This window comes from Antechinus flavipes, chromosome 5 (genome assembly GCF_016432865.1).
Source record: "Antechinus flavipes isolate AdamAnt ecotype Samford, QLD, Australia chromosome 5, AdamAnt_v2, whole genome shotgun sequence".
Taxonomy (NCBI): domain Eukaryota; kingdom Metazoa; phylum Chordata; class Mammalia; order Dasyuromorphia; family Dasyuridae; genus Antechinus; species Antechinus flavipes.
In genome coordinates, this window is record NC_067402.1 from 202,768,597 (window position 1) to 202,796,380 (window position 27,784).

General features: G+C 31.5%; 1 protein-coding gene across 2 annotated transcripts in view; it reads right to left on the reverse strand.

Annotated features, from left to right (window-relative positions):
- Window positions 1-1,818: 1,818 nt before the first annotated feature.
- The window catches only part of IRAK4 (interleukin 1 receptor associated kinase 4), a 43,378-nt gene continuing 17,412 nt past the window's right edge, over window positions 1,819-27,784 (reverse strand). Inside the window, exons 3-12 of one of the 2 annotated variants that reach the window (XM_051961983.1) lie at window positions 27,593-27,738; window positions 26,848-27,045; window positions 22,190-22,350; window positions 20,071-20,135; window positions 16,008-16,122; window positions 9,252-9,361; window positions 8,526-8,709; window positions 6,665-6,727; window positions 3,528-3,686; window positions 1,819-3,416 (exon numbers count right to left, since the gene is read on the reverse strand). In XM_051961983.1, the coding sequence (XP_051817943.1) occupies window positions 3,381-3,416; window positions 3,528-3,686; window positions 6,665-6,727; window positions 8,526-8,709; window positions 9,252-9,361; window positions 16,008-16,122; window positions 20,071-20,135; window positions 22,190-22,350; window positions 26,848-27,045; window positions 27,593-27,738 (1,237 nt within the window). In that variant the 3' untranslated portion in view covers window positions 1,819-3,380. The remainder of the gene's footprint in view (window positions 3,417-3,527; window positions 3,687-6,664; window positions 6,728-8,525; window positions 8,710-9,251; window positions 9,362-16,007; window positions 16,123-20,070; window positions 20,136-22,189; window positions 22,351-26,847; window positions 27,046-27,592; window positions 27,739-27,784) is intronic. The other variant, XM_051961984.1, reaches the window with a different exon arrangement.

Consider the following 27,784-nt stretch of genomic DNA (forward strand, 5'->3'; position numbering starts at 1 on the left):
CATGATAAATTTTTCAACTATCATGTTCTTTAAGACTTGTTGGTAAGTTTTATGGGCAAGGAGATAGTATCTGGGTTATTAAGGAATTACTTCACTGATGAAATGACAGGCCCTTTAAAGTACTGATATGACTAATATCCCACTGGTTTGGTAGGATAGATTGCAACATGAACCTGCTCTGTACTAATTCTGTTCTAGAGTAAACATATAAGATTCTATCATACACACATACCTACAGACACATACACACATAAACAGTTACATATACATATATATACGCAGCAATGACTGTCTATATGTCTACATGTGCTTTCAGAATGAACAAATGTATAAAAAGTTCTTAGCATAATGCCTAACCATAGTAGGTGCTATATAAATACAAGTTATTATTTTAATGGTTTAATGATGATGATGATTATGATTAGTGCCTCTGCCTCAAGTCATTCCTCACTAATCCAGCCTCCATAAATTTATCAAAATGATGTTCCTAAAACAGGTCTGACCATGTCACTACCCTACTCAGTAAACCCCAGTGGCTCCCTCTTACCCTTAAGATTAGTCAGTAAACATTTACTAAGTAAATTTGTGTCAAACTGAACAAGGCTCTGGAGATACAATCTCCTCCCTCAAAAAATGTACTCTGGTTCCATTCTACTTTCAAAATGACTATCTTGCTGTTCTTCAAACTCCCAGAAAAATACAAATAAAATGTCCAAACATTGAAAATGGATACATGACACCATACATTAAACAATAATATATAAAGAAAGAATAATGGATTTGAACTGAAAGTTTTCTGGTTAGTTAAAATTAAATCTTAAAAAATCTAAGCTCTTCCTTGTTTTTCCATTATATATGGGGAAATATCTACACAGAAAAAAAGATGTTCAAAAAAATCACCTGTTTGACTAGAGTTTCAAAGAGTAAATTAACTAAGCAAATAATTACTAACAATTATATTTGCAAGCCCAACACAATCAACATTACTCAGGGGCAAAAGGGTTTCTTATGCTATTATTACATAAAAGAAAAACTAAATATTTTTATCTATGTCTTACCCTTGAATTTCTTTTGTGTATTTTATAACATATATAACTTTAATATAACAATATGTATATATTTATTAGAAAATATACATATTAAGAGTGTATCCCAACAATTTGGAATTTTTTAATTTCATTTTTAATATAATGTTGCTTTACTGGAAATTTTTAATAGTATTGGATAGAGAAAGTTTAATATTTGCCTCATTTTGATATGTAAAATATAGTACAATTTAAGTATGGAAATATTCACAAAATTATACTATGTTACTAAAATAAATTGTCCACTATATATTTAAAGATGGTTTGATTTCTACTTTTGAAGCTAAACAAAAACATTATAGATACTTAAAAAACTTATTTTAGGGAATAAATTTATATTGAATTTTATTTTAATGTTATTATCAATTAACAACCATTTTCTATTTTAAAATAGGACTTTTGATAATCCTAATTGTAGGTTAAATTAATTGACTGTGACTTTTCATTTTCCCTTTTTAATTCATTTTTTCTTCTTGAATATTTAATATTAAAAAATAATTTGAATAATTGTGCATTTTACTCTCTAGGTATTTTAACAATACTTCAAATTGAGACATGTACAAAGCAGAATATAGTATTTCCTGTTTTATAAACAATGCTTGGCCATATTCTTGTTCTGACTATGCTACTGAATGGATATGCCAGAACCTGAACATGTCTTTGTAAACATGTTTCTGGACTGCTCTTGTTCCACAGATGCTAAAGTGCCTTTTAAATAATTTTAATCAACAACTGATTTTTAAGATTGATTTTTATTTGTACATTTTGTTTTAAAATCACTTTCATTTACAACTATTATCCTCTTCCTCCCTCCCCCTCTACTGAGAAATATCTTTTGTAACAGAAAATATGCATACATATATATAAAAATATAAAAGAAACATTTCAGCAAAACAAATGGACATATCAAGCAAGTATAACATTGTAGCAATGCTCTATACCCAGTTTCTCAATACTCACTTCTCTAAAAAAGGAGGCATATTTTCTTAGATGATCTTTGGAGGCAAGTTTCTTCATTGTAATTATACAAAATTCATTTTTATGGCCTTTGTGCTTTCTCTTTTTTTTGTTGTAGCCTTTGTGTATATTGTTTTATTAGTTATTTTCATAGCATTATTTCTCATATCTTCCCACACCTCTCTCCATTCATTATATTTGTTTCCTTCTGCATATTACAACTATATTTCAGACCAAAATGTATTTATTCATTCTCCAGTGAATGGGAATTAGTTTTTTGCTATCCCAGAAAATGCTGCTATGCTTATTTTGGCATATATGAAACTTCACATTTTTAAAACCTCCCTAGTAGTCAGATCTCTGGAACAGTTCCTTTCTTAACATAATTCCAAACTGATTTCCAAAATGGTTAAATCAATTCACATTATGATAATGAAATTGATTCTGATTCCATTCTGTAACTGATTATATTCTATATAACCCCCAACATGTTGTAAAATTACCTAAACTATGTTTCTTTTTCTCTGAATAAAGATCCAGGTGGGTGTAAAAAAGTCTGTTATCTTTGTAATTCTGGCTGTCCTTCATGAAAGTCTGGATGTCCACACAAGTGGATACCACCAAGGGGCTTTTGGACTGTTTAAAGTCCAGCATTTCTGATTTCTGTTCATTGGTGTTGTTATCCATCATCTATGACACTTCAGAATTTGCAACCATAGCTTTATGGTTCCTATCTTTTGTTTTCTTCTATTTCCCAAATAAAATCTATAAACTCTTCTTACCTCTTTTGACTGAAAAATCTAGACCCTCTTATTGGTAATTGATAGCCTTACTAATAAATTGAATGTGTTTGGAATTGAAGGTGCCTTTGCCTTAATTTCTATTGCAACAATTTTAAAAATTAATGATCTATGCTAAATATAGAAAAAAATGATTAAAGCTATTCCTTGAATCATATTTACTATAGCAAAAAAGATCAAATCTAATTGTATACTACATAGCAGGAGAAAAAATACTGTAAAATTAAGGATTTTTTTGATCCACTGGTAAACTGTAATAAAATTTAAATTTTATTCTATTAAACTTCAAATATAATAGGGTAAAAAAATGTTCCTAAAGAGAGGTACAAGTTGATGTAGGCTCAAAGTCTGACTATAATAGCCAGCTTGTGAGGCAAGAAAAATTTAAAATAAGTTAAAATTTAAAAATGTAGGTTCTGATGTAGAGGATGAAGCTCCAAAAACTTTATATGTTAAAAAAATTTTTTTTCTGGACTAACAAACCCGGGAGTCAATCTCCAGGGTTAATTTAGAAAGTATCTTAAAACATCTTAGGAAATCAGAATGATGTCATTTCTTGGAGGTGCTGTTTTACCTGCAAAAATAAAATAAAATTGAAGTATTAAATTCAAAAATGTATGTATATACATATATAATAATACATATTTATACACACAACATATATATAACAAAAAATTTAAAATACCATCTCAATGTCTGGTCTCTTATTTTTCTTTTCATGAAGACAAAGACTAGCAATAGAATACATATTTTCAATAGAAGTAGAATCCACATCATTCATTTTTGCGTCAATATAATCTTCAATATGCTTTTCTTCATCTTCAATTTCCTCTTTGATATCTAACTTTAAAATTCATAATAAAATTTAGTTTAAAATCTCCAATTAAGAAAGAAATAGCTATTAAAATGCAATCAATAATTCAACAATCATTTGTTAGGTATCTATTAGGTGCCAGGCACTGTATTAAGTATTTGTAAATACAAAGAAAAACAAGACAGTTTTGGCTCTCAAGGACCTCATAGTCTAAGGAAGGAGACAGCATGCAAAACACTATATATGTACTATCTGTAAGATGAACTAGAGAAAAATAGGAGAAGACACTAGTATTAAGAGAATGGGAAAAGGTTCCTGTGAAAGGCAGGATTTTAGGGGGTACTTGAAGGAAGGCAGTGAAGTCAAAAGGCAAAGAGAGAGAGAGAGAGATTGAGAGAGAGAGATTGAGAGAGAGAGAGAGATTGAGAGAGAGAGAAAGATTGAGAGAGAGAGAGAGAGAGAGAGAATTCAGGTACAAGGGATAACAGTAGAGAGATGGGTTATTATTATAAGAAGTAAGAGCAAGGAGGCCAATGTCATTGGATATTAAAGTATATGGAGAGAAATAAGGAGAAGTGTTGAAGGATCCAGATTATGGAGGGTGTTAAAGGCCACACATTTCATATTTGATCCCATAAATGATAGCCTCTGAAATTTATTGAATAGGGAATAACATGGTCAGACGAGCAGTATGACAGATGAGTAATGGATAGTCCACTTTGTCTAGGCAAGAAGTGGCAATGTGATGGCTGGAAGGATAATGATTCTCTTTATAATAATAGGAAAGTTTGGAAAATGGGGGAACTAGAGGGAAAGATGAGTTCAGATCCCAACAAATTGAATTTAATATGTTTATGGAAAATTCAGTTCACACGCTGTCTTATATGCAAGATGAGATGCAAGACTAGAAATTAGATTAGGATTGGAGATGTAGTTTTGAGAATCATCAGCATAAATGCTAACTGAGTCCATGGGAACTGATGAGACCATTACATGAAACAATATGGAGGACCAAGAGAAGAAGGCCACAGTTAGCGGGTGTAATCTGGATGAAGATTGAGCAAAGGAAACTGAAAAGTGATTGGACAGGTAGAAGAAACAGAGAACAGTACCATAAGTACTTAGAAAAGAGTGTATCAGAAGAAAGTGATGGACAATGTCAAAGGCTAAAAAGAAGGATGAGATCTGAGAAAAAGGAAGTGAGATTTGGTGAATTATCATTGTAACTCTTTCAAGACAGCAGTTTCAGTAGAATGATGAAGTCAGAAGCCAAATTGCAGAACGAGTATAAGAAAAGAGGAAGAAGCACCAGTTGTATATGGCCACAATAGGGAGAAGACACATAGGGGCTATAACTAGCAGAGATGAAACACGAGTTTTTTGAAGATGCAAGAAACATGGGCATATTTATAGCCAATAGGGAAACAATCAGCAGATAGGGAAAAATTGAAGATAGATGAGAGTAAAGGTGGTAGAAGGAATGGGATGGAATGGGATCACTTGTACATACACAGGAATTAGCCCTCATTATACTACAAATCAAACAGCCAAAGAGTTTATAAATTAGATAAAATCATAGCAAAATCTATTGAAGGAAGAAAAAGGCACAAATCTCAAAGGAAAACCAAAAAAATGAGAAGTAAAGGAGTTGCTATGAGGTATTTCTCCTCCTGACAAAAGATGGAAAGAACTCATTGGCACAAAAATATTCATAGCAGTACTTTTCTTGGTAATAAGGAAATGGAAACAAAGTGGGCGACTATAAACTGGAAAATAGCTGGACAAATTATAGTACATTAATTTAATTAATATTATCGAGTTATTAATATGATATGAATAATAATAAATATTACATAAATGATGAATATGAATGATTCAGAGAAATATGAAGTGAGGGAACATTAAGTGAGTAGAACCAGAAAATTTTACAAAGTGATTACAATAGCATAAAGGAAAGTAACTGAAGACTTATGAATCAATGAAAAATCAATGAAATGGTCAATTATGACTTCCCAAAATTGAGAACTCGATGTATGTTTCCCCCTTATTGGCAGAAATTTGTAAATTATGAATACAGAGGGACACCTATATTTTCATGCATAATGAATGTTTATTTTGTTTAATTAAACTTAATTTTGAAAAGCAAGAGATTTTATGTTTTGCCAAAAGAACTAGATATGTGTGTGCATGTATACTGTGATGGAGATGAAACCAAAAAGAGTGTCAGTAAAATATTTAATAATACACAAAAGGAAGCAGAAGCATGTTCAAATAAGGATACAAAAAAGGCAATATTGATTGATATGCCCAAGTTTAACATATAATTTAAAAAAAGAAAATCTATACATAAGAGAGACTTAGGGTTTCATGTATATCTTCCCTTTCTCTTCTTTGTATACAGAAATGATAAATGATTTTAAAAAATGATAAAGAAAATTTGAAAAAATGAGGGAAAGTTATAGAGAGGCAGATTTAATTTCAATATATAAAAAAATTTCCTAATAATTAAAACTTGCTTTAAGAAATAATAGATTCCTCTTCTTTACAGAGCTTCAAAAAAATCTGAATGACTACCTATTGGTAATACTATAGTAGAGATTTCTGCAGACATACAGAATGAATGAAGTACTTTCCAAAACTTAGTTTCACTATGAAAGTGAAATTAGTCATTTCTATTTTGACTGAAAAGAAAAAGTCACATTTTTCTCCTCTGTTTTGTAAATATTAAAGATAAATAATGAAATGATAATAGAAAATTGAAACTGGATGAGGGATATGAAGCAATGAGAGGTCAAGTGAATTGCAAAAGTCAAATGTTTTTTGTTTGAGCCAGGACTAGAACCTAAGACTCTTGCCTCTTAAATCAATGTTTTTTTTTTTCCCATTATATCACAACAATTGCAAAAAATGAACCAAATGTCAACATAAAATATTAAAAGTATTTATGTAAAGTTTAGTTTATCAATTAAAAGACAAAGGAAATATATTTTTAAAATCTTGAAAACTACCAATAATTGAGGTTCACGTTGCTCATCTACAGCTGGAAGTCCGGTTATTATTTCTAGTAAGACCTATATAGAAAAATCAAAGACACAAATATAAAATATATAGAAAAACACACAAAAAAGTTCAGTAAAAATGAAATTTGTTTTACCTTTTCCATACATAATATTCTTTCTACTATACTAAAACCATAATGCTATTGATGGATTATTACCTCTACTACATCCACTTCTGAATAGCCAAATGAACAAGATCCCACCCTGCTCTAGAAGCTTTCTTTTCCCCAAACATTTAAAGAGTATGATTTTGACATTTTCTGTACTTTCACCAAATGCATATAAGTCAGGAAGATACCAATTTGCTATTTAGGTTGGTAGAAGATTCTTGCTTCTCCAGTTGTATTCCCAGAAATATGGCTCACTGTATTTTCCAAGATCTGAGAGTTCTTACTCCCTGCATTTTTATCATGACAAGCAGCCAATACAAAAATATAATGTTGAGCATGATTAAAATAAAACAAATTTCTCTTTTCCTAAAAATTAACTAGTATAAACTGGCAGATAACTATGTCAAAGTTAATTCCTTTTCTATGTATTATCTTTAAATTTTAAGTGAATATAATTAATATTTCCTAAAATTATACATTTTTTAGTTTGATATATTTTATGCTTTTTTAGGGTTTAACAACATGTTAGGGGAAAAAAAAAAAAACTATGATTGATGATTACATTAAAACAAATCAGGGGCTTCTGGGGATAGGCCATGAGACCTTAGTCAAGAGGCAGCATACTTACAGTTTAAGAGTTGCTACTCAATTTATTACTACTTAGAATATAAGAGAAAATACAGAAGGGATACTGAGTTAGTAGAGGGGAAGGGAAGAGAGGGCTGTAGTGCACAGAGACACAGAAACTTAGCCATTCAGAGCTCCTGTGATGACAGAGGCAACAAGGTCCAAAGTTGAGAGATTGTTGAGAGATTGTACCATCCAATAGAAATCCTAATTTAAGCCACTTTAGGGTTGGCTCATTTACATGTAAAGTTAATATGAATCATCTGCTCCCTTAACTGAATCACACAGAAAGTTAGTGAATTGTGGCAATTAGGGCCACAAAGCATAAGTAACTATTTTTTTTCAAACACAATGACAATCACATCAGAAAATAATTAAAATTTTACATGTGGATTTATGTCAACTAGTGATACTTCTGCATCAAGTTTAGTCACTTTTTGGATATAGTTGCAAAATGTTTTCCAGAATGCTTAACCAATTCACAGCAGCACAATTAATTAGTGTGTTTGTCATACCAAAGAGCCTCTAAAAATTGCCATTTTCCTCTTTTGTTATTTTTGCAAATCTGATGGGTATGGAATAGAATCTTAACTTTGTTTTTTTTTTTTTTTATTTTATTTGGGGGGGGGGGCTATTTCTCCACGTTATTGATAATTTACCTAATTATAATTCTTGATTATTTATTTCTTGGGAAAATTTTATTATAGTGTCCCAAAAATCTCAGTGCAGCCTTAAGCTTTAAATAATTAAGAAATATAAATACTATAACCTATCAAATTAAAATTTTTAAATTTCTTTTTTACTTAATTTTATGAAATTATACATATAAAATTCAAGGTTGAAAATTATCTATGCATATGTTTTGAAAATAAAAAGCTTTAATTAAAAGAAAAAAGAAAATATTCATGAGACATGAGGCTTCTGTGTACTTTATAAGTCATGGTCTCATACCCTTGTAAGGAGAGATAAAGTGAACTTCCTTTTTCAACCCCACATATCTGGACAAACTTTTTTTTTTTTTTTTTTTAAATTCAAGAAGAGTAGCATTGCTAACAATTTCACATAAGACTCACCACACCAAAGCTATAAATGTCAGATTTAGGTGTTATCTCTCCTCGCAAAGCTTCAGGTGCCATATAGGCTGTTGTTCCCACAATTCTACTAGTCATGACAGTTTGGTTAAATTTTTCAGAAGTTCGTGCAAGTCCAAAGTCAGAAACCTTGGGTATGAAGTTCTCATCAAGTAAAACATTTGCACTGGAAAAAAAATTTAAATGTTTTACACACACACACATACAATCTTCTCAATAAAGTAAAACTATTGATTATATAATAGTTAAATAATACTTTGAACTTCACAAAGTAGAAACAGAATTTACATTTAAAATAAAAAGGGAATTTAAAGATCATCTTGTCCAATCCCTTCATATTATCCAAAGCATATATATTAAAAACACCAAGAATTTAAAATATAATTAAAATGGAACAGTTATCTTTTTTACTTTTTGAAGCAAAAATCAAGTATTTCACACTGGTTATTCCACATAAAATTTATTATAGGCCCATTAAGCTTTTAAACTTGGATGCACAATATCTTTCCTAAAACCTTTCAACTTCTTTATAATTCATATCCCTAATAAACACAGATCCTAAGAGAGGAAAAAATGTTTTCAACATCTTAATCTAGTTCCTTCATTCATCCTTGTTTTTTCCCCCCTTAGGACATACAATGTTTTAAGAATAATGGATGAAGATAAAAATATAAAGACTTAAAAAAAAACTTTAATGGAAAAATTTACCTTTTAATATCTCTATGAACATGATGGTTTGTATGTAAATAATAGATGCCATTAGCTGTACCTTGAGCAATTTTGCATCTTGTGTACCAGGAAAGTGGTGCAGTGCCATCCTAAAAATGAAAAGAAAAAAGAAAAAAAGAAGTAAAGAGACAAAAATAAACAATCTAATAGCAAGTTGTATAAAGAATAAATACAGAAATATTTAATTTATTTTCGGTTACTAGAAATAATTATTTTACATGAAATATGCAATTTTTATTTACTTGGATAATACTAAATAAGAGTTTAATTCTAAAAGTTTAAGAATATTTTCTTTAAACATTAAAAATTTTCTGTGACATAACTCTTGAAAATTAAAATTCTATCCAAGATCCAAATTGTATGGAAATCATACTGTCTACAATTTTAGTCTGATATCTTCTGACGCTTTTTTAACATTTTTATATACTTTTCAGAAGGACTCAAAGGGGAATAGATAAATGACTGATGGGTCCAAGTATGCTGTGACATGATAAAAAAATAACATGTATATAAGAAGTTGCATAATGATTTTTTATTGCTTCTGTTAAAATTAATTATTTGAAATAAAAATAATTCTTATTTGCTAAGTTTCTGGATAAACAATGATATAATAATAATAATAGTCAACAGGTTAGCATTAAGTAAATCAGGTTACTCAATTGCTCAGTAATTAGTGACAAAGAAATGATTTACAGAACTTATTTTTATAACAGAAAAAAACTAAAAAATACAACAATCTTAGGAAATTTCAATTTCAATTGGACAAGTCAGGTCATCTAATTAACTTTTCCCAAGCTTTATTAATGCAATTTTGTTCTGTTGGCAACATTTAGCTGTCAAAGTGAAATTACATTAGGATTCTCTACCCTGCACCTATAGCATTTCGTAACAGAGAACTTACTTTATTTTTTTGATTATTATTAAAGCTTTTTATTAAAACATATGCATAATTTTCAACATTCACCCTTGCAAAACCTTGTGTCCCAATTTTTTTCTCCCTCCCTTACCCTTACCTCCCCGCTTAGACAGCAAGTAATCAATATATGTTAATATGTACAATTCTTCTTCTACACATATTTCCACAATTATCATGCTGCACAAGAAAAATCAGTTTAAAAAGGGGAAAAAATGAGAAAGAAAACAAAATGCAAGCAAGTAACAACAAAAAAAAGTTAAAATTCTCTTTTGTGATCCACCTTCAGTCTCCACAATCCTCTCTTGGGGTATAGATGGCTCTCTCCATCACAAGACCATTGGAACTGGCCTGAATCATTTCACTGTTGAAAAGAGCCACGTCCATCAGAATTGATCATCGCATAATCTTGCTCTTGCCATGTACTATGGTCTCCTAGTTCTACTTATTTCACTTAGTATCAGTTCATGTAAGAGAGAGCTTACTTTAAAGGGACCTGTAGTTTCAACTAAAACTGGAAAAGAACTTGTGATTTGTGGTTATCACTCATCTTTCCACTCTCATCCTCTAGCTGCCAGAAGGGGAAACCCAACCTTGAAAGATTATACAACTTAACTTATACTTAACCTTTAGCTGAAGGGGGGAAGGAACTTATCCACTAAAACTGGAAAGAAGAACTTAACCTTTACTCAACCTTACTTTCTCTAGCTCTCAGAAAGGTAAATGTAGCCTTTAAAAAGAATCTTATAATGCTATGATTATTTCATTCCTACAAAGACATGTCTTCCTTTGAATTATCTGCTACCAAATGATAAAGTCTCATAAGTCTATCTATTCACTAAATCTATAGGTAACCTAGACTTAAGAGAATATCTATATTAGTCTGATTTCTCTCTTAACTTTTCCTAAGTAAGGGAACCTAATCCTACAATCAGACTAAAAAAATAAGTCAAAGTAATCAATACTAACTGATTTAAAGAGTATTCCTTAACAAAACAAATCTGTGATTCCAGTTATAGATAAGGAAAAGTTTAGGGTACTTTCAGTAAGAAAACTTTTTTGACCATTGTAAACTGGCTAAAATTCTCTCCAATTAAGTCTTGGAGTGTAGCTACCCATGAAGTCACATATTCAGCTTCTTTGGTCATAAATATGTGGGGTCTATAAAGCCATCCTCCTGAAACTGTTTTTTTTTTTTTTGTCCTTTCTACTTATCCCTCATCAAAACTCAGCTTCAGATTATCCCCGTCATCTGAATCCTCTGTATCTATATTCACATGCTTCTGAATAGAGGTAGGAAAAATCAAAACATTGCTTTTTGTTTACACTATAAATTCATGTTACCCAACTTCGGCTGGACTCTCCTCAGTATAGCAATCATTTGTTCCTATTGTTGCTTTTATTCTTCTCTAACTGGCTTCTTCACTCTCTTCAAAAGCTTTTCCAAGTCTTCTCTTACCTCAAGCTTCCTCTACCAGAACCTCTCTTGGCTGAGGATCTTACCACTTACTTTACTGAGAAAATAATATTCAATGTGAATTTTCTCTTCTCCCCTTCTCTTCATCTCAAAACTCTTTGTTCCTGACTTCAGGCTCCATATTCAATCCACTGTACCACCTAGATTCTATTACTAAATTATAATAAGTATGTTTCATGAGCCACTCACTTAACAAGGGAAATAAAATATTATTAGCCATAAGGCTTCATTGGTAACTTTGAAATATTAAAAAAAACTAAAGGTCTTGCATAAATTTGGAAGAGTCTTTTTCCATTCTTCTGACAATGAAGTGACCCTTCTCCCTCCCAAGGCATATATCCTTGATCCCATTGCTTTTTATCTTTTCTAGTACATTGCAACCTCAATCATACTTCATTCTCTAGCTTCCTGCCTCTATCAACTGTTTTCTTCCCTGTCTTCAAATATGCCCACGTCTTCTCTATCCTTTAAAAATCTTCGCCAGACACTATTCCGTTATGCAATCCATCTACATTTTTTTTTGTTTTCCAAAGCCAAACTCATAGAAAGGGAAAAAAACTTGTTTATACTATTCATCTTACACTTAACCTTTAGCTCAAGGTGGGGGGAAGTAGCTTATCCCTTAAGACTGTTGAGAGGAACTTAATCATTAGTGAACATCTATTTTTCTCCTCTTGCTCTCTTTTCAGTCCCTACAAATCTGTTTTTTAGATCACATCATTCAATGGAAATTGTTTTTCCCAAAAGTAAACAATGAGCTATTTTATAAAAAAGAAAATTAAACAACTAGTAAGTGTCTAAGATCACATATGAACTCAAGTCTTCCTCCCCCCATGCCCTATAATCTCTCCAAAATACTACTTAGTCTAAGCCTAAATTCATATATGTGTAAGACACCTGTGGTGTCATTGTTCCTCTTAAAAATAAAAAGATAAATAAAAATAACAATTTAATTTCTCCTTTACTTATTATATTTGTATTCCCAATCAACTGTTCTTTTTTTTGCTTTTTTGGTAAAATGAGTCATTAGAGATTCAATTTTTTTTTTTCTATACTTCTAATTATTTCTGCTGTGCAGGCCACAAATTCTGGTTTTATACTTCTTATTTTTCTTGAATTATTTGAGAACATCCTTGTTCTCTTGGGAATATACAGGGTTTTATTGGTATATCTGCTTGTGCTCAAGTTCCTTAACATTTTTTTCTTACTGAGATATTTTTTCTTTTCTCTTTTTTGCTCACTTTATGACTCTTTCCCCTTTGATAGTATTTTCTCTGAGGGCTAGACTTCAAAGCTGTCTCAGAATTTTCCCATGCCAGGGAATTCATTTTTCACCAATCTCCATCTCTGTGGATACATAACTCTCCTCAGTTTAATACCAGTCTCCTTTCCCTTAAGTCTGGTGCAGTCCCATTCATATGTTGGTATCCTGCCTCATTTCCCAACATTCCTTAGCTCTCCAACTGAATAATGATGCAGCACAGCCTATTGCCATGCTATATTATTCCAAGCAGAGAACACTTATTGCTTTCCACAGCAAAGGCTAGAAGTGGAAGTAAAGTTGTGTTCTATTTGTAATAGAACACAGGGTAAGCAATCCTGCCACAATATAGTGGCTAGTCAAGGAGAAAATACAGAGTAATCATGTTAGCTTCAATCTCTCATTATTAATTAAATGACTAAAGTGTTTAAGAACTTACTAAGCCAATGAGATGAATTAAATCAATTCCAATGGAGCAGGAATGAATTGAACCAGCTACACCCAGCGAAAGAACTCTGGGAGATGACTAAGAACCATTACATAGAATTCCCAATCCCTCTATTTTTGTCCACCTGCATTTTTGATTTCCTTCACAGGCTAATTATAAACTATTTCAGAGTCCGATTCTATTTGTACAGCAAAATAACTGAATATGTAAACTTATTTTGTATTTAATTTATACTTTAACATATTTAACATGTATTGGTCAACCTGCCATCTGAGGGAGAGAGTGGGGGGAAGGACAGGAAAAATTGGAACAAAAGATTTGGCAATTATCAATGCTATAAAATTACCCATGCATATAACTTCTAAATAAAAAGCTATAATTTTTAAAAATGGTAAATTTGCATAATTAGGAAGTCTATTAAGATCTAATCTAATTAATTAATCTAATTATCTAATCTAATCTAATCTAATAATCTAATTAATCTAACATATTTTCAAGGAAAAAAAAAAGAACTTACTAAATAAATCACAGAGCTAAGTGCTGGAAATGCAAATAGAAAAAATAATCCTTTAGGAATCCCTAAAAATCCTATATTCCAAGAAAGCAGTCCATATATATATGGAAAGTTCTGCCTTCAAATCAGATGATAGAGTCCCAAAGTCATTAGAGTACAACAGAAAAGCAGATGGCAATGCCTATTCTTTAATGTAATTTCCACAAATAAAATTATATCATTTTCTAATACTGCACCAAGGACCAACATCACCAAGGATGGTGGCAAGAACTTTCTTTTCTGGTTCTTCAGGAGTTGCTAGAGTAACTGTTATTTCCCCAGTGGTTTCCTTTCAAGTTGCTGTTTCAGGGCCCTAAGTTGTAAGCATAATTATTCCCAAAGATCTTACTTTCAGGGTCGTAGGTTGTCTCCAGAACAGTTCAAAATCAGGAAAACAATCAATATAATTGGAAACAAGTATTAAAAATAAAAATTTATTGGGTATTTCAAATTGGATATCTCAGACACATCTAAATGTCAATAAGACCAAAACAAAATGTATATCTCTCCTAAATTTCTTTATTTCTGTTGAAAGCACCATTATTCATCCTGTCATCCAGGTTCATAACCTTGACATCATCCTCAACTCCTTGCTTTTCCTTACTCCACATAATAAAGCAGTTTCCAAATCTTCCTATTTTTATCTCCACTACAGCTCTTTAGCATCTTACCACAAATGTATTACCTTATTTCAGGCCCTTATTTTATCTTTTACCAGAATTATTTCAGCAATTTTCAAATTATTATTCTCATTTCACATGTCTCCAATTCAATCTATCCTCCACACAACTGCCAAAGTCATTTTCCTCAAGTACAGATCTAGAGACTCCTTTTACTCAACAAATTCTAGCAACTCATTACCTCAAGAATCAAATGTAAATTCCTCCGTTTAGCCTTTAAAATACCTTATAACTTTATCTCAATGTATATTTCTAGTCTTGTTACTCCCCCTTGTATTGTGCAATCCTCCCAAATTGGCTGTTTCTATTCTTCATACTTGGTACTCCATTTCTCATGTTTATGTATTTGCATGGTCTATCTACTATATCTAGAATCTTTTACCTTCTTACCTCCATCGTAAAGAATCTCTTTCTTCCTTCAAGGCATAAACCAAGCACCATTTCATATCTTTCCCTGATACCCCCAAAAGAGAGACCTTCTCTCTCAAACTTCCTTGCAAACTTAACCCTTCAATGTACAGACTTGTAAATATTCTTTTGCATCTCCCATCAGAACAAAAGCCCCTTATGATTAGGGATTGTTTTGTTTACTGTATGTGTATCCCTGGTTCCTAGCATTATGTCCTACATATCATAACCAATAAATGCTTATTGACTGATTAATCACTCAAATCCCCAACTGGGGTGTTTACATTTACTTTAGTTAGCCAGAAAACATATCAATTCAAAGCAAAGACAATTGAAATGGCACAGAAAGAACAAATATAGCATTTCCTCTACAAATCTGGAATATATTTTGCCATAAAAATATAAAGATTAATTGCAAAGGGAGTTGACTAGGAAGGTAACCCATATGGCCAAGGGAACTTATACTTTCCCTTCTAATTGCTTCATAATGCTTTTCAGGCAGAGAATGCTGGGTGAGTACCCAAGATATTGAGAGGTTTAAGTGCATTGCTGACAGTCACATACTAAGTATTTTGCAGAAGTGGTAGCTTGACCCAAGTTGTTCTGACTCTGAGACTGAGCACTATATCACATTGCTTCTTAATACAAAGATATATCATTATAGATGCATCATCAATAAAGAGTTAAACCTGTCATTAAACAGAACTTGGGATAAAAATGAACAATGAAGTTGCTATATTACCATATACAAATTACTAAAATTCTTCAAACAAATCCTCTATAGCATTAAAGAGCTCTATGGTACATTACACTCAAATATACACAAAAATAGTCAAAGATGAGAAGATATGGACATGTTGTGCATTGTAGTGTAGAGAGTTCAGATACAGGGAAATCCTAAAATGTATATAGAATTTGGATAAGAAGCAAAGTGTAAAATTAGCATACTTCAGAAAATTTAAATATCATACTATTTTTTTAACTAAACAACTTACCAGACAAGATAATCTGTCAAGCAACGAACCATTGGGCATATAGACATACACCAAACAGAAGTTATCACTATCACTTGAGAAACCAAGTAGTTCTACTAAGTTTTCATGTTGACACCTGTGGCAAATAAATTTTTAAAGGATTAAGTGTTTGACGTCTTAAATATTTAAGATCAGCTCAAAGCTGGATATTTTTAAAGATTAGCTATAAAACAGAGGACAGCGAGGTAGTGTCTAGAGAGAACACCAAGCCTACAGTCAGGAAGATTTTATCTATAAAATGGGGACACATTGGAAAAAGAAATAACAAACTACTCCTTTATCTCTGCCATGGAAAACCCTGTGAACCTTGGAGTTAGACACAACTGAATGCCTGAACAACAATAAAACAGACAGCTGAAGAAGAGAGCAACTTACTTATTTTCACTTCTTCACTACTGTTATCAGTTTCTTCTCTTTTCTTTCTTTCTTTCTTTTTTTTTTTTTAAAGGCTGGGTCCCCTGTCTGACTCATTTGAAAATGCAAAATAACTCATGGACCTGATTCCACTTACTGATTGGCAGGGGAGTTTTGAGCTGTTCTGTTTCAACTTAGGGTTGGTTTGTCCCTCCTTATATAATCTGGTAAGCATTCTCTTTGACCCAGACCCAGGAGGCTCATAATATTGTTGTCCAGAACAATACATTGATGACTTGTATTGGTCTGCTGTAGTTTATAATTCCCAAACCCAAGAGTTCCACTAGCTTAGCTTCTCTGGTAGCTGGATTAGAGAGACATGTACTTTAATATTCAGTCCCTTTTTTTAAAAAATAATTTATTATGATTTTAATATCAAATATCAATAAAACAAATTAAACTTCACAATTATTTAAATTTAGAGAATCTTCTTTTTTAGTAGGCAATAATTCAATAATAGAAATAACACAGTTCTATTTTGCTTTTTGGAGCAAAAATTCCTCAGGTTCTATTAACTTGGAAATTATGACCATTTAGTCAAGGACTGTGATGGATATCTTTGTTTACCTCTTTTCTTCATAACGAGTATGATTGTGGAATTATTTAAAATTTTGGATCACAGATATTTTAGGCATCTTGAAACAAATATGAAGCATCACTATTAAAAAACTAATTAGAGAGGGATAGAATCAAAGTGATGGAGAAAAAAAACATCCTAAGTGCCTCCAAATAACTTTAAATAATGCCTCAGAACACATTCTGGAGCAGTAAGACTTACAAAAGAATGGAGTGAAACAATTTTCCAACACAACTTAGAAGGTTGGCAGGAAAAGTCTCTTATACCAGGGTTAGACTGGAGTATAGTCTAGTGCAGGTCATGCCCCAGCCAACCAGCAGTAGGCATTGGGGGCAACTGGCAGTGGCAGCCCACAGATGATAACAAGGTCAGACAAGTAGTTAGAGGATTATAGGGGCCTTCCATGGGCACTGAGGAAAAGGACTCTGTTGCACTGCCCATACTTTGATGTGGGTCTTAGAACAGGGCAAGAATGAGCACAACTAAAATACAAGAGTTTGCTGTCCCAGAGGAGCTAGAACCCTTGTCATAGCTGCAGGACAGAAAATAATGCTTGTGGTCACCCAAAGACTAGAACTCAGGTCAGGAGAGTAGTTAACATACTTAGATCATATTATCTTGGAAAAACTGAAAAGTTACAGATCCCAGAATTATCTCTAAAAATAGCTGCACAAAAAACCTGAAGCTTAGGACAGTGTTGCCTCCACACTCAAAAGTAAAGCCCAATTTTAGCATGTAGTTAAAAATCAAGAAATAGGCTAGAAAAATGAGCAAATAGCAGAAAAAGATCCTGACTATTAAAAATTACTAAAATGAAAGAATATCAAAGCACAAACTCACAAGAAAACAACAAATCCCAAACTCCTACATCAAAGCCTCAAAGGAAAATATGAATTGGACAGGCCATGAAGAAGGTCAAGAAGGATTTAAAAAATCAAGTAAGACAGGAAGAAGAAAATTGGGGGTAAATGAGAGGATGCAATAAAATTATGAAAAATAATCATCAATATCTTAGTCAAGAAAGCATCAAAAATACTGAAAATATTAATACCTTAAAAAAACAGATTAAGTCAAGTGACAAAAGATGCACAAAAATCCAGTGTAGAAGCCTTGAAAAGCAGAATAGAAATATATACAAACATTCACTGAGAAGTCAAAACTGGTCAATTTTTTAAAATACAAAAATTCACTGAAGAAAATAATTTCTTTAAAATTTGAACTGGGCTAGTGGATGCTAATGACTTTATGAGACACCAAAATACAATAAAATAATCAAAAGAATGAAAAAATAGAAGACATGAAATAATTCATTGGAAAATCAACTGATTAACTTGGAAAATAAATCCAGGAGAGATAATTTAATAATTATTGGGCTATATGAAAACCATAGTCAAGAAAAAAAAAAGATCCTAGGAAAACTACTCTGATATTCTAGAACCAGAAAGAAAAATAGAAATTGAAAAAATCCACTGATAACCTTCTAAAAGAGATCCTTAAATGAAAACTCCCAGAAATATTACAGCCAAATACCAGAGCTCACAAGGTCAAGTAGAAAATTCTGCAAGCAAACAAAAACAAAAAACCCATATAATTCAAATATCATGGAATCAGGATAATACAAAATTTAGCACTTTCTATATTAAAGAATCAAAGAACTTGAAATATGATGTTCTGGAAGGCAAAGGAGCTAACATCAGGACCAAGAATCACCTACCCAGCAAAACTGAGTAACTATCACAGGAAAGAATTGATATTTAATGAAATGTAAGACTTTCAAGCATTCCTGATGGAAAGATCAGAACCAAATAGAAATTTTAACTTTCAAATATAAGACTCAAAAAAAAAAAACAAAAAACCTATAAAGATAAAAAACAAAGAGAAATCATTAGAGAATCAATAAAATTAAACTGTTTACATTCATACATGGAAAATATGCTTGTAACTCTTAAAATCTTTCTTCTGACAGTGATACCAACTAAAATGATTTCATCCCCAAAATAAACAAATGTAAATTAACTGCCATGATAAAGATATAAAAGAACTTATAATGCATCTTAGCAAATAAACATTTGACTTACTTCCCAAATGAAGAGAGATGGCTATAAAAACAATACTAATTTAGCATATAAACTCATTTGTAAAATCTAGTATAGGATGATGATGGATTATCATGGGCAGTAACATTTCATAAAGCTGGGAAAAGCAGTCAGGAATAAAACTAGGCTGAAAAAATAAAGAAACTAAATCTTCCTGTGAATAAAAATGGAAAGGGAACAATGAATACTAGAAAAATGGAAAAGAAAAAACCCTAAGCTAATTTTTTTTGTCATTAAGTATAGCAGAACCATACTATTTGTTCCCTAATATACTAAAACTTGAGGTGCTTTTATAAAAGGTAGAAACAACATTAAAGAAAACAAATAAAATAATATCTATATAACATTTTAAGATTTATAAAACAAAATACAAATCACTTGATCCTTGTAACAACCCTGTGAAGTAGAGCTTATTATTATCCATGGATGAGGAAACCAGCATAGAGGGGTTTAGTGGCTTGCCAAAGCAGTAAGTGTCAAAATTTATTCTCATGGCTTTATATCTTTATTAGAGATATTTGGAGATCTCCTTCTAGGCATCTATGCTTGGGAATTCTGAGGACCTTAATAACAAAAAGTGGTGAGAATTGAAATTGCGTATGATTTCTCGTGATATTATTTTAAAACAATGACAACTTACATATTTTGCTAACAACTTATTTATAGTTAAATTGATATAAAAGTAACAGAATTTTAGAATTATGAGGAATCTTAAAGTTGGTCTAGTCTAATCTTTGTATTTTCATTTTACATATAGAAATCAAGAACCAGAGAGGTTCTTATACAAACTTTAACAAAGCCTTAAACAAGATTATACATATTATATCATATTAGGTACATCTTCTAATTTACATTCTGGTGCTCACTTATTTTTTTTCTGGTGCTAGCATTATTTCCTAATGTTCTTTAATTTACAAATTGTCTTTTTAATACTTACTTTGCCATTATTTTTATTTCTTGGTCAAATTGTTGTTTTAATTCTTCAGTACACATATCAGCCATCTATAAAACAAAAATATCACCACCAAATTATAGATCCTATAATTATTAGACTCTTCAGGTAATCATCAGACTGGCCTCTGTCAGGTAAACAAATCCCTGAAACCCAGATTGGTAAAATATTTTTTCTAAGTCACAAAGCTTTTAAATTGGCCAGGTGAAATGGAAGTGAGGGGGAGGAAATATAAGATACCAATGAAGGAAATTGTATGAAAGCATATCTATGGAGCAACTTTCAGAGAGTTTTAAATCAGGGTTCTCAGATAGGAATGTTTTTTTAAAAATCCAAGAGGTCTTCAGACAACCAATTCTGAAAAATTCTAAGACGCATAAGGAGATAGTAACCCAGAATTTTTGCTTATAGCTTTCTGTTTACCACAGAAATGTTGCTGTTCTGTAAATAAAATGAGCCAGAGATAAAGTCAAGAAGGTACCACTATACCCAAGAATGAATTATAGTTCTTTTAACTTTAATAATGTGACCTATGAATAATGATCCTTAGGCTGTGAATGAAATTCACAACTATTCACAACTAAAACAACTAAAATTTTGAACTTCTTTAAGTTCACTTCTTTAAGTGAACTTCTTTTTTTCCCTAGGGTTGTGACAGTACAACATAAAAAAAAAAAAATTTAGTCTGTTTAAAATTGTCCTTTATATAAAAACTGTAACATCTTCCACAAAAATAATACCCTAATGCCTCAGGAGGATGTGAAGGTGATTGTAGATTTGAAAAGTACAACCTTTGATAGGTTCTGCTAAGCTGAAAAGATTTTAAATATGGATCTATATTGGGTTACACGTCAGTTATCTGAAAAGTCTCTTGAAAATTTGAAGAAACTCATCCTAAAAGGATGATTTTAATGAGGAGGGAGAGGAGAAAGGGCTGACTGCAATATCATCTGTAAAAGTCTGAAACTTGAGTTTATGCACTGAGTTTCAGACAAGCAAGCACTTAAGGCAAATTAGCAATTGGACAATACTCTATTAGCATTTGCTTGGAAACTGGCCTGTCCCACCATTGTGTGCTGGCTCAATAGGTTGGAGTATAAGGAGATTGGGAGGAGGGAAAAAGGGTGGAATAGGACAAGCTAGTGTGACTCCCAGTAGAAGAAAGAGGAGATTCCTGTGCCCACTCTCTCTCCTTTCCCTTCAACAAAGAATAAAGATTAAGGACTTTTGCTTATCCTGACTCCGGCTGATTCTAAAGTATCCAGGGTGCTAATGCGGTCATCACAATCATCTATTAAATTTTAGGGACACTGTAATTTATTTTGGCTGGGGAAGCATCCACACTGACGAAAGCACAAATTATTAAGTTGATGAACAAAGAAGAAACTATAAAGTACTGTATAAATGTGAACGATTACTTATTTACAATATTTACAATCTTGGATATGTCTACTTATGAGAGAATAATTATATGTTTCTTATCATTTTAGTAACAGATGACTCATTTTTACATTATGCTTCAAGGTTTAAAAAGCAGTTTCCTCCTAACAATAGGCAATGTAAGTATTACTTTCTTAAAAGGCTGAGTGCCCAAAGTCAGAGAAATAAAAATTCTAAAGCTTGATATGAACCTACTTCTCCTAACTTCAAATCCAGAGCCTTTCCATTATGTCATATTGTCTGGCATATATAAAGTTTTGGGTAATGCTTCCTTAAGTGTTAAAAGTAAACATTGCTTTCAATTTATTCGAGTGAAATAAAAAAAATGTGTCTAAAATTGTTACTTTTCTGGGCAGAGTAGGGTTTCTAATTCCTGCTACTAGAGGATTCTGAGACTGATGGATTGTTTAAGTTTAGGAGTTTTGAGTTACAGTAGAAATAAATCTAGTTATGAGGCCACTAGACTGCTTAAGGAAGGAGTGAAACAACTCATACTGGCAACAGGTCAGGTCAAACTTTCCATGTGAATCAGCATCAGGATTGGCCTGTGAGTTGGCTGTGTACTTCCAGCTATATATAAAAGAGAGATCCAATCTCCAAAAAAAAAAAAGCATTTTATTACAAAATGACCATCTAATTTCTGCTATAAAGAAAGGTAACTTACAGTTGTAAGTTTCTTCACTGCCACAATTCTGTTATTGATATAGCCCCTATATACAACTCCAAAGCCTCCCTCTCCCATTTTGTTTCCACCAGCTGATATAGGGAGCTCATCAAAGTTATTTGTAACATTTTTCAATTCATAAAATGAAAAACTCTGGAAACCTGTAATATCAATGAGAGGAAAAAAGTTCATTAAATAAAAGAAAATTCAGAGGTTCTAGACAATCAATGATTTGTTCCAATTTAAACACTAAACTGCAAGGAATTGCCTCTTAATAATTTATACTTTTAAAAAGATTAAAATTATTTTCTTTATCAAAACTCTGTATGTCTTTCTTATGGGTTTAATAGAGAAGATTCATAATTTTTTGACACATATACACATACTTAGACTGGTACTGTCTATGTGACCACAATCTTGTAGGTTACTACAAGCTACTTGAGCTCTTGCTGTTTGTTTATCTTATTGATTCATAGCTCATGATCTAAAAGTATATTTGGTTAATTTATTACTCATTAGTAAACTTGCAATTTTTATTTTTTAATTGAATAGTTGTATCTGACTCTTCATCACCCCAATTACAATTTTTTGCTTTTTGTTGTTGTTGTTGTTTTTTAGCAAAGATATGGGAGCAATTGGCCATTCTCCAACTCATCTTATAAATGAGAAACTGAGGCAAGCAGGGTTAAATGACTTGGCCAAAGTCACACAATAAGTGTCTGGGATCAGATTTGAACTCAAGAAAAGGAATCTTTCTGAGTTGAAGCCCAGGACTATCAACTGTGCCACTGGCTGCTGAATAGTGAAGATTAAGCCTAAAGGCAGACTTGGATATGATTGGGAAATAAAGGCTAAAAGAATTAAGAAAATAGAAAAAAGGCAAGAGAAGTATCAGATCAGTATATGGAAGAAGCAATTTTGAAGGGCTTTAATTAAAGTCTACTGAAATGATATATAAAAAGAATGAGCAAAATTTGAGAAAGTAGGAAAGAGAAAAGAAAATATAAGAATTAAAGGAAAATTCTTATCTGCTTGCACTGATTGTGTGATTGAAGGGTTTGGAAGTAAAGGATCTTAGAATTTTAGAAAAAGATGATCTGAGGAAGAGTTTTGGCAAGATTTAAGGAACTTTTAGAGAAATGCCTCTTTGACAACTACTGTTATGTTTCCCCAAATAATATGCTCCCTTCCCGAAACATTGTAAGATTACAAAATAAATTTCATAAGACTGAAGTGAAAATTCAACAAATAACATATTAATTGATTGATAAGAGAAAATATTGTTTCCTTGGTCTGTTTTAAATAATTATACTAAAAGAAGTCTTTTGGTAAAAAAAAAAAAATATATATATATATATATATATATATATATATATATATATATATATATATATATAATATATATATATATATATATATATATATATATATATATAGTAGCTTTTCCTGCTTGGATTACAAGTAAAATGCTTCAGGGTAAGGAGAGATGTGCCCTTTATCTGCCCTCTTATTATACTGGTAAGGTTAGTTAAGAAAATAAAAGGAGCTGACTTGGCTCTTTGGATGATTTAAAGAAATAAAGAAACAGTTCATGGGGAGCTGGGAGTGCCACTATGAATATTTTGAACATGAGCCAACTGAAAGCTTGGGGGAAATTAAATTTAAAAATTGTTATTAGTAATTATAAATTAAGAATTAATTTGGTTGAAATTTTTGTTCCAAAACTAAAACAGATTTGTCTCTAAAATAATTTGGCAGAACTTGTTCTTTATCTATTTTTAGATAATATTTAATATTTGTTGTGTTCAGTCATTTAATCAAGTCCAATTCTTTGTGAACCCATGGACCATAGCATGCCAGGCCCTTCTGTCCTCCATCATCTCCCATAATCTATCCAAGCTCATGTTTGTTAGTTTCATGACACTATCTATCCATCTCATCCTTTGCCATCCCCTTCTCCTTTTACCTTCAAGATTTTCCAATATCAGAGTCATTTCCATTGAGTTCTGTCTTCTCATTAAATGCCCAAAATATTTAAGTATTTGTTTTTCTAATGAATCATCTGAATTAACATCTTTTTTGATTTTTTTTTTGTTTTTCTGAATTAACATCTTTAATTGACTGATTTGATTTTTTTTTGCTTTTCAAGGGACCTCAAATCAAAAAACATCAATTCTGAGTTAAAATCTTGCCTCAGACACTTACTTGTTGTATAACCCTAAACAACTCACTTGATCCCATTTGCCTCAATTTCTTATCTGTAAAATGAGGGTTAAAGAGAATGGCAAATTACTCCATATCATTGTCAGGAAAACCCCAGATGAATTCACAAAGAGTTGGACATGATTAAAAAATAATAAAAAAGAAATTCAGCTAGTCCAGTAATTCTTAAATTATTTCTCTTTGATCTATTTTTCAGATAATTTTTTTCTATGAGATTTTGACATTTTCTTCTATTTTACTTTGTTTCATTGTTTCTTGATGTTTCATGGAGTTATCAGCTTCCACTTGACCAATTTTAGTTTTTAAGAAATTATCTCCTTCAATGAGGTTTTGTAACTCTTTTACTGGGCAATTATGATTTTTAAGGAGTTTTTTCTTCAGTATTTTTGTACTCTTTTTACCAAGCTATTAATAATTTTTGCATAGCATTTTCCCTCCCTCTCCAAGTTATCCTCTGCTGATCTTATTTGATTTTTAAAATAATTTTTTTGCTCTTTTCAAAAACATTTCTTTAGTTCTCTTAGGAATTCTTGGTGGGTTTGTATCTAATTTGTTTTTTTCATTTTGGTTTGATTTTGGTATTTCCAAAGGCTAATTTGTAGATGTTTCTAAGACTTTGTCTGTTTTTGTGTTTATGTCTTGAGATTTCTTGTCAGGATAAATTGTAGTATGTGATTGTCAAGCTGGCAAGACTTACATGAACTGATGCTAAGTGAAATGAGCAGAACCAGGAGATCATTATATATCTCAACAACGATACTGTTTGAGGATGTTTTCTGATGGAAGTGGGTCTCTTCGATAAAGAGAGTTAATTCAGTTTCAATTGATCAAGGATGGATAGAAGCAGCTACACCCAAAGAAATAACACTGGGAAATGAATATAAACTGCTTGCATTTTTGTTTTTCTTCCCAGGTTATTTATACCTTCTGTCAATACAAAGTTATTATTAAATAAAATAAAATTTAAATTAAAAAAAAAAAAGACAAAAAGATTTTGAGGATCTGAAAAAAAAATATCTAGTTCTAGTGTGACTTTTTCCCTTGAGAAAGCAGGGCTATCTCTTTGTGATCACGACTTTCTTTTCTAGATGTCATTACTTTGATGTTATGTCCTAGAGTTTGCCAGAAATTCAAATTAACATCCCTGGCCTAACTATAGCTTACAAATTCTATTCTCTTCAGTTTTTTTTCTTTCTGAAATTTTAAAAATAAAATAACTTTCCTGTTGAAATGTCCTCATTCTTTTCAAATAGTTCAAAGAAAATTTCTGTTATAATGAGGATTTCTTCAATGTATAGATTGAACTAGATGGTTATTGTGGTTCTTTACAATTGTCAAATACTTTGTCTCTGTAGCAATTGTTCATCAATCACATTCCATTAGTTCTTTCAGTAACCTGGGATACAGTTTACCTCATTCTAATTACTTAAGTTATTCAGAGACAGATATGTATTTTCTTACTATTATTTATCCCCTTAAAGAGAGGATTTCAACAAATAGAGATGGGAATGTATTCAAGGCAGAGGAAGAATCAAAGATCTAAAACTGGAAGGGACCTCAAAGACCATTTTCATCAGTGCTTCTAACCTCTATTTATAGATGAGAAAACTAAAGCCTGTGGTGCTTAAATGACTTACATAAATAGTAAATGTTAAGTGATAGGACATTGAGTTTATCTGAATACATGAAGACAAAAGACTACAGGAAACGTGTGAGAAAAAGCTATCAGTCTAGATTGGCTAAAATCCAGAATCATGAATGGGAATGGTGTGAAAGATGGTTAAAAAGTTAGGCCAAAGCCACAGTATGGACAGCCTTAAAAGTTAGGCTTAGAAATTTATTATTTATCCTATAAGTAGAGAGCCTCTAAAGATTTTTGAACAAGTTGATGACATCAAACCTATAAATTAAAAATATTATTCTAGCACCTTCATATAGATATGACTGGAAAAACAGGGAAACTATAAGAAGGCATATCTATTATGTAATATCAAAGAATTGATGAGGACTTAATTAGAGTAGCAGCAATGGGAATAGAAAAGAAGAAATGGAAAAAAGGGATAGTGTTGTGTTCAAACAGAAAAGACCTAGTAAATGTTAAGATGTGTGGGATTCAAAAGGAAAAACCAAAGATTACACAGAATTTTCAAGCCCAGTTTATCTGGGAGGACCATATAAATGGCAACATTTAATTTAATTTCATTTTAAAACTACAAGGAAAGGCAGGTTTAATATATAAAGAAGATAAATTTAGTTTAGGACATACTAAATTTGGTTACAAATTACTAGTACTTCAACTGCTTTTAACATATCTTTAATATTCAACAAAATAATTCCAAAATTAATTTTAAACAGGTATGGCTACTTCAATTGTAAATTCAGTACTAAAACCCAAAAGTTCTCTGTTAAATGTTTTTTTTTTTTAAGTTACTTACGTGTATCACTAACTTCTAAACTTTTCATGTCTGGACTTGAAGAGTTCAGAGGTGAAGAGATTTGTTCAGGATTCTGATTAAATAAGGGTTTCACATGTGTCTTTTCTTTGTCATAAGGAGGCAGCAATTTGTTTTGAGTGGCTATTTCTTCTTGTGGGAGTATATGATCAATTTCTGGAACACTATCTGCAAAGTGAACTAAGATTATTTTATCTTTCCCTTAAAGAAAATGAAGCAATTAATATAGCCTAGCACCACCCTGACCCACTTAATACTATTCCAATTTTGACAATTTATCCACCCTCTATAAAACAGCCGTCAAAACAAGATAGCTAATAAAGGTTAAGATGTACAAGAAAGACGGGGAAAGGTAAAAAGAGTGTTATGTGTTTAAAGTCACAGGGGCTGAGATTTGTGAGGTGAAAATTATAATGCCAAAAGGACATCTAATTTCCTAATGCATACAGAATGCAAACTGAGGTGTTTTGAAGGCTGTAACGATTTGAACCTGCTCTTGCTCTCAAAAACTAGAGATGGTGACATCTATATTCTAAACAAGAATTTTAAAATGGAATCATGGACCTAGCCATGTAGAATTCATTGTTCTTTGCCAACCAAAAGAATGTAAGAAAGCTAAAAAAGATATTTTTAAAAGTTTTTTTTTTTTTTACTATGAAAAAAAGTAAGGAAAAGTAGCAATGTTCCCACTTCTGAATATTCCATATCAAATCTTGAAAAACTGTACCTGGCAGCAATAGACGTGCTGGTGCTAAAAATTCATTTCTGATTAAAAGATCTACAAGGTCTCCAACTGTACAATTTGTGGTTCCCCAGTCAAAAAGTAGTTCACTAGTAGGACTCTTTCCAGTCTGAAATAAGCTTTCAAATCTCCTGGGATAAAAAGAAAAACAAAAAAAGTAAAATTAATGTTTAAATA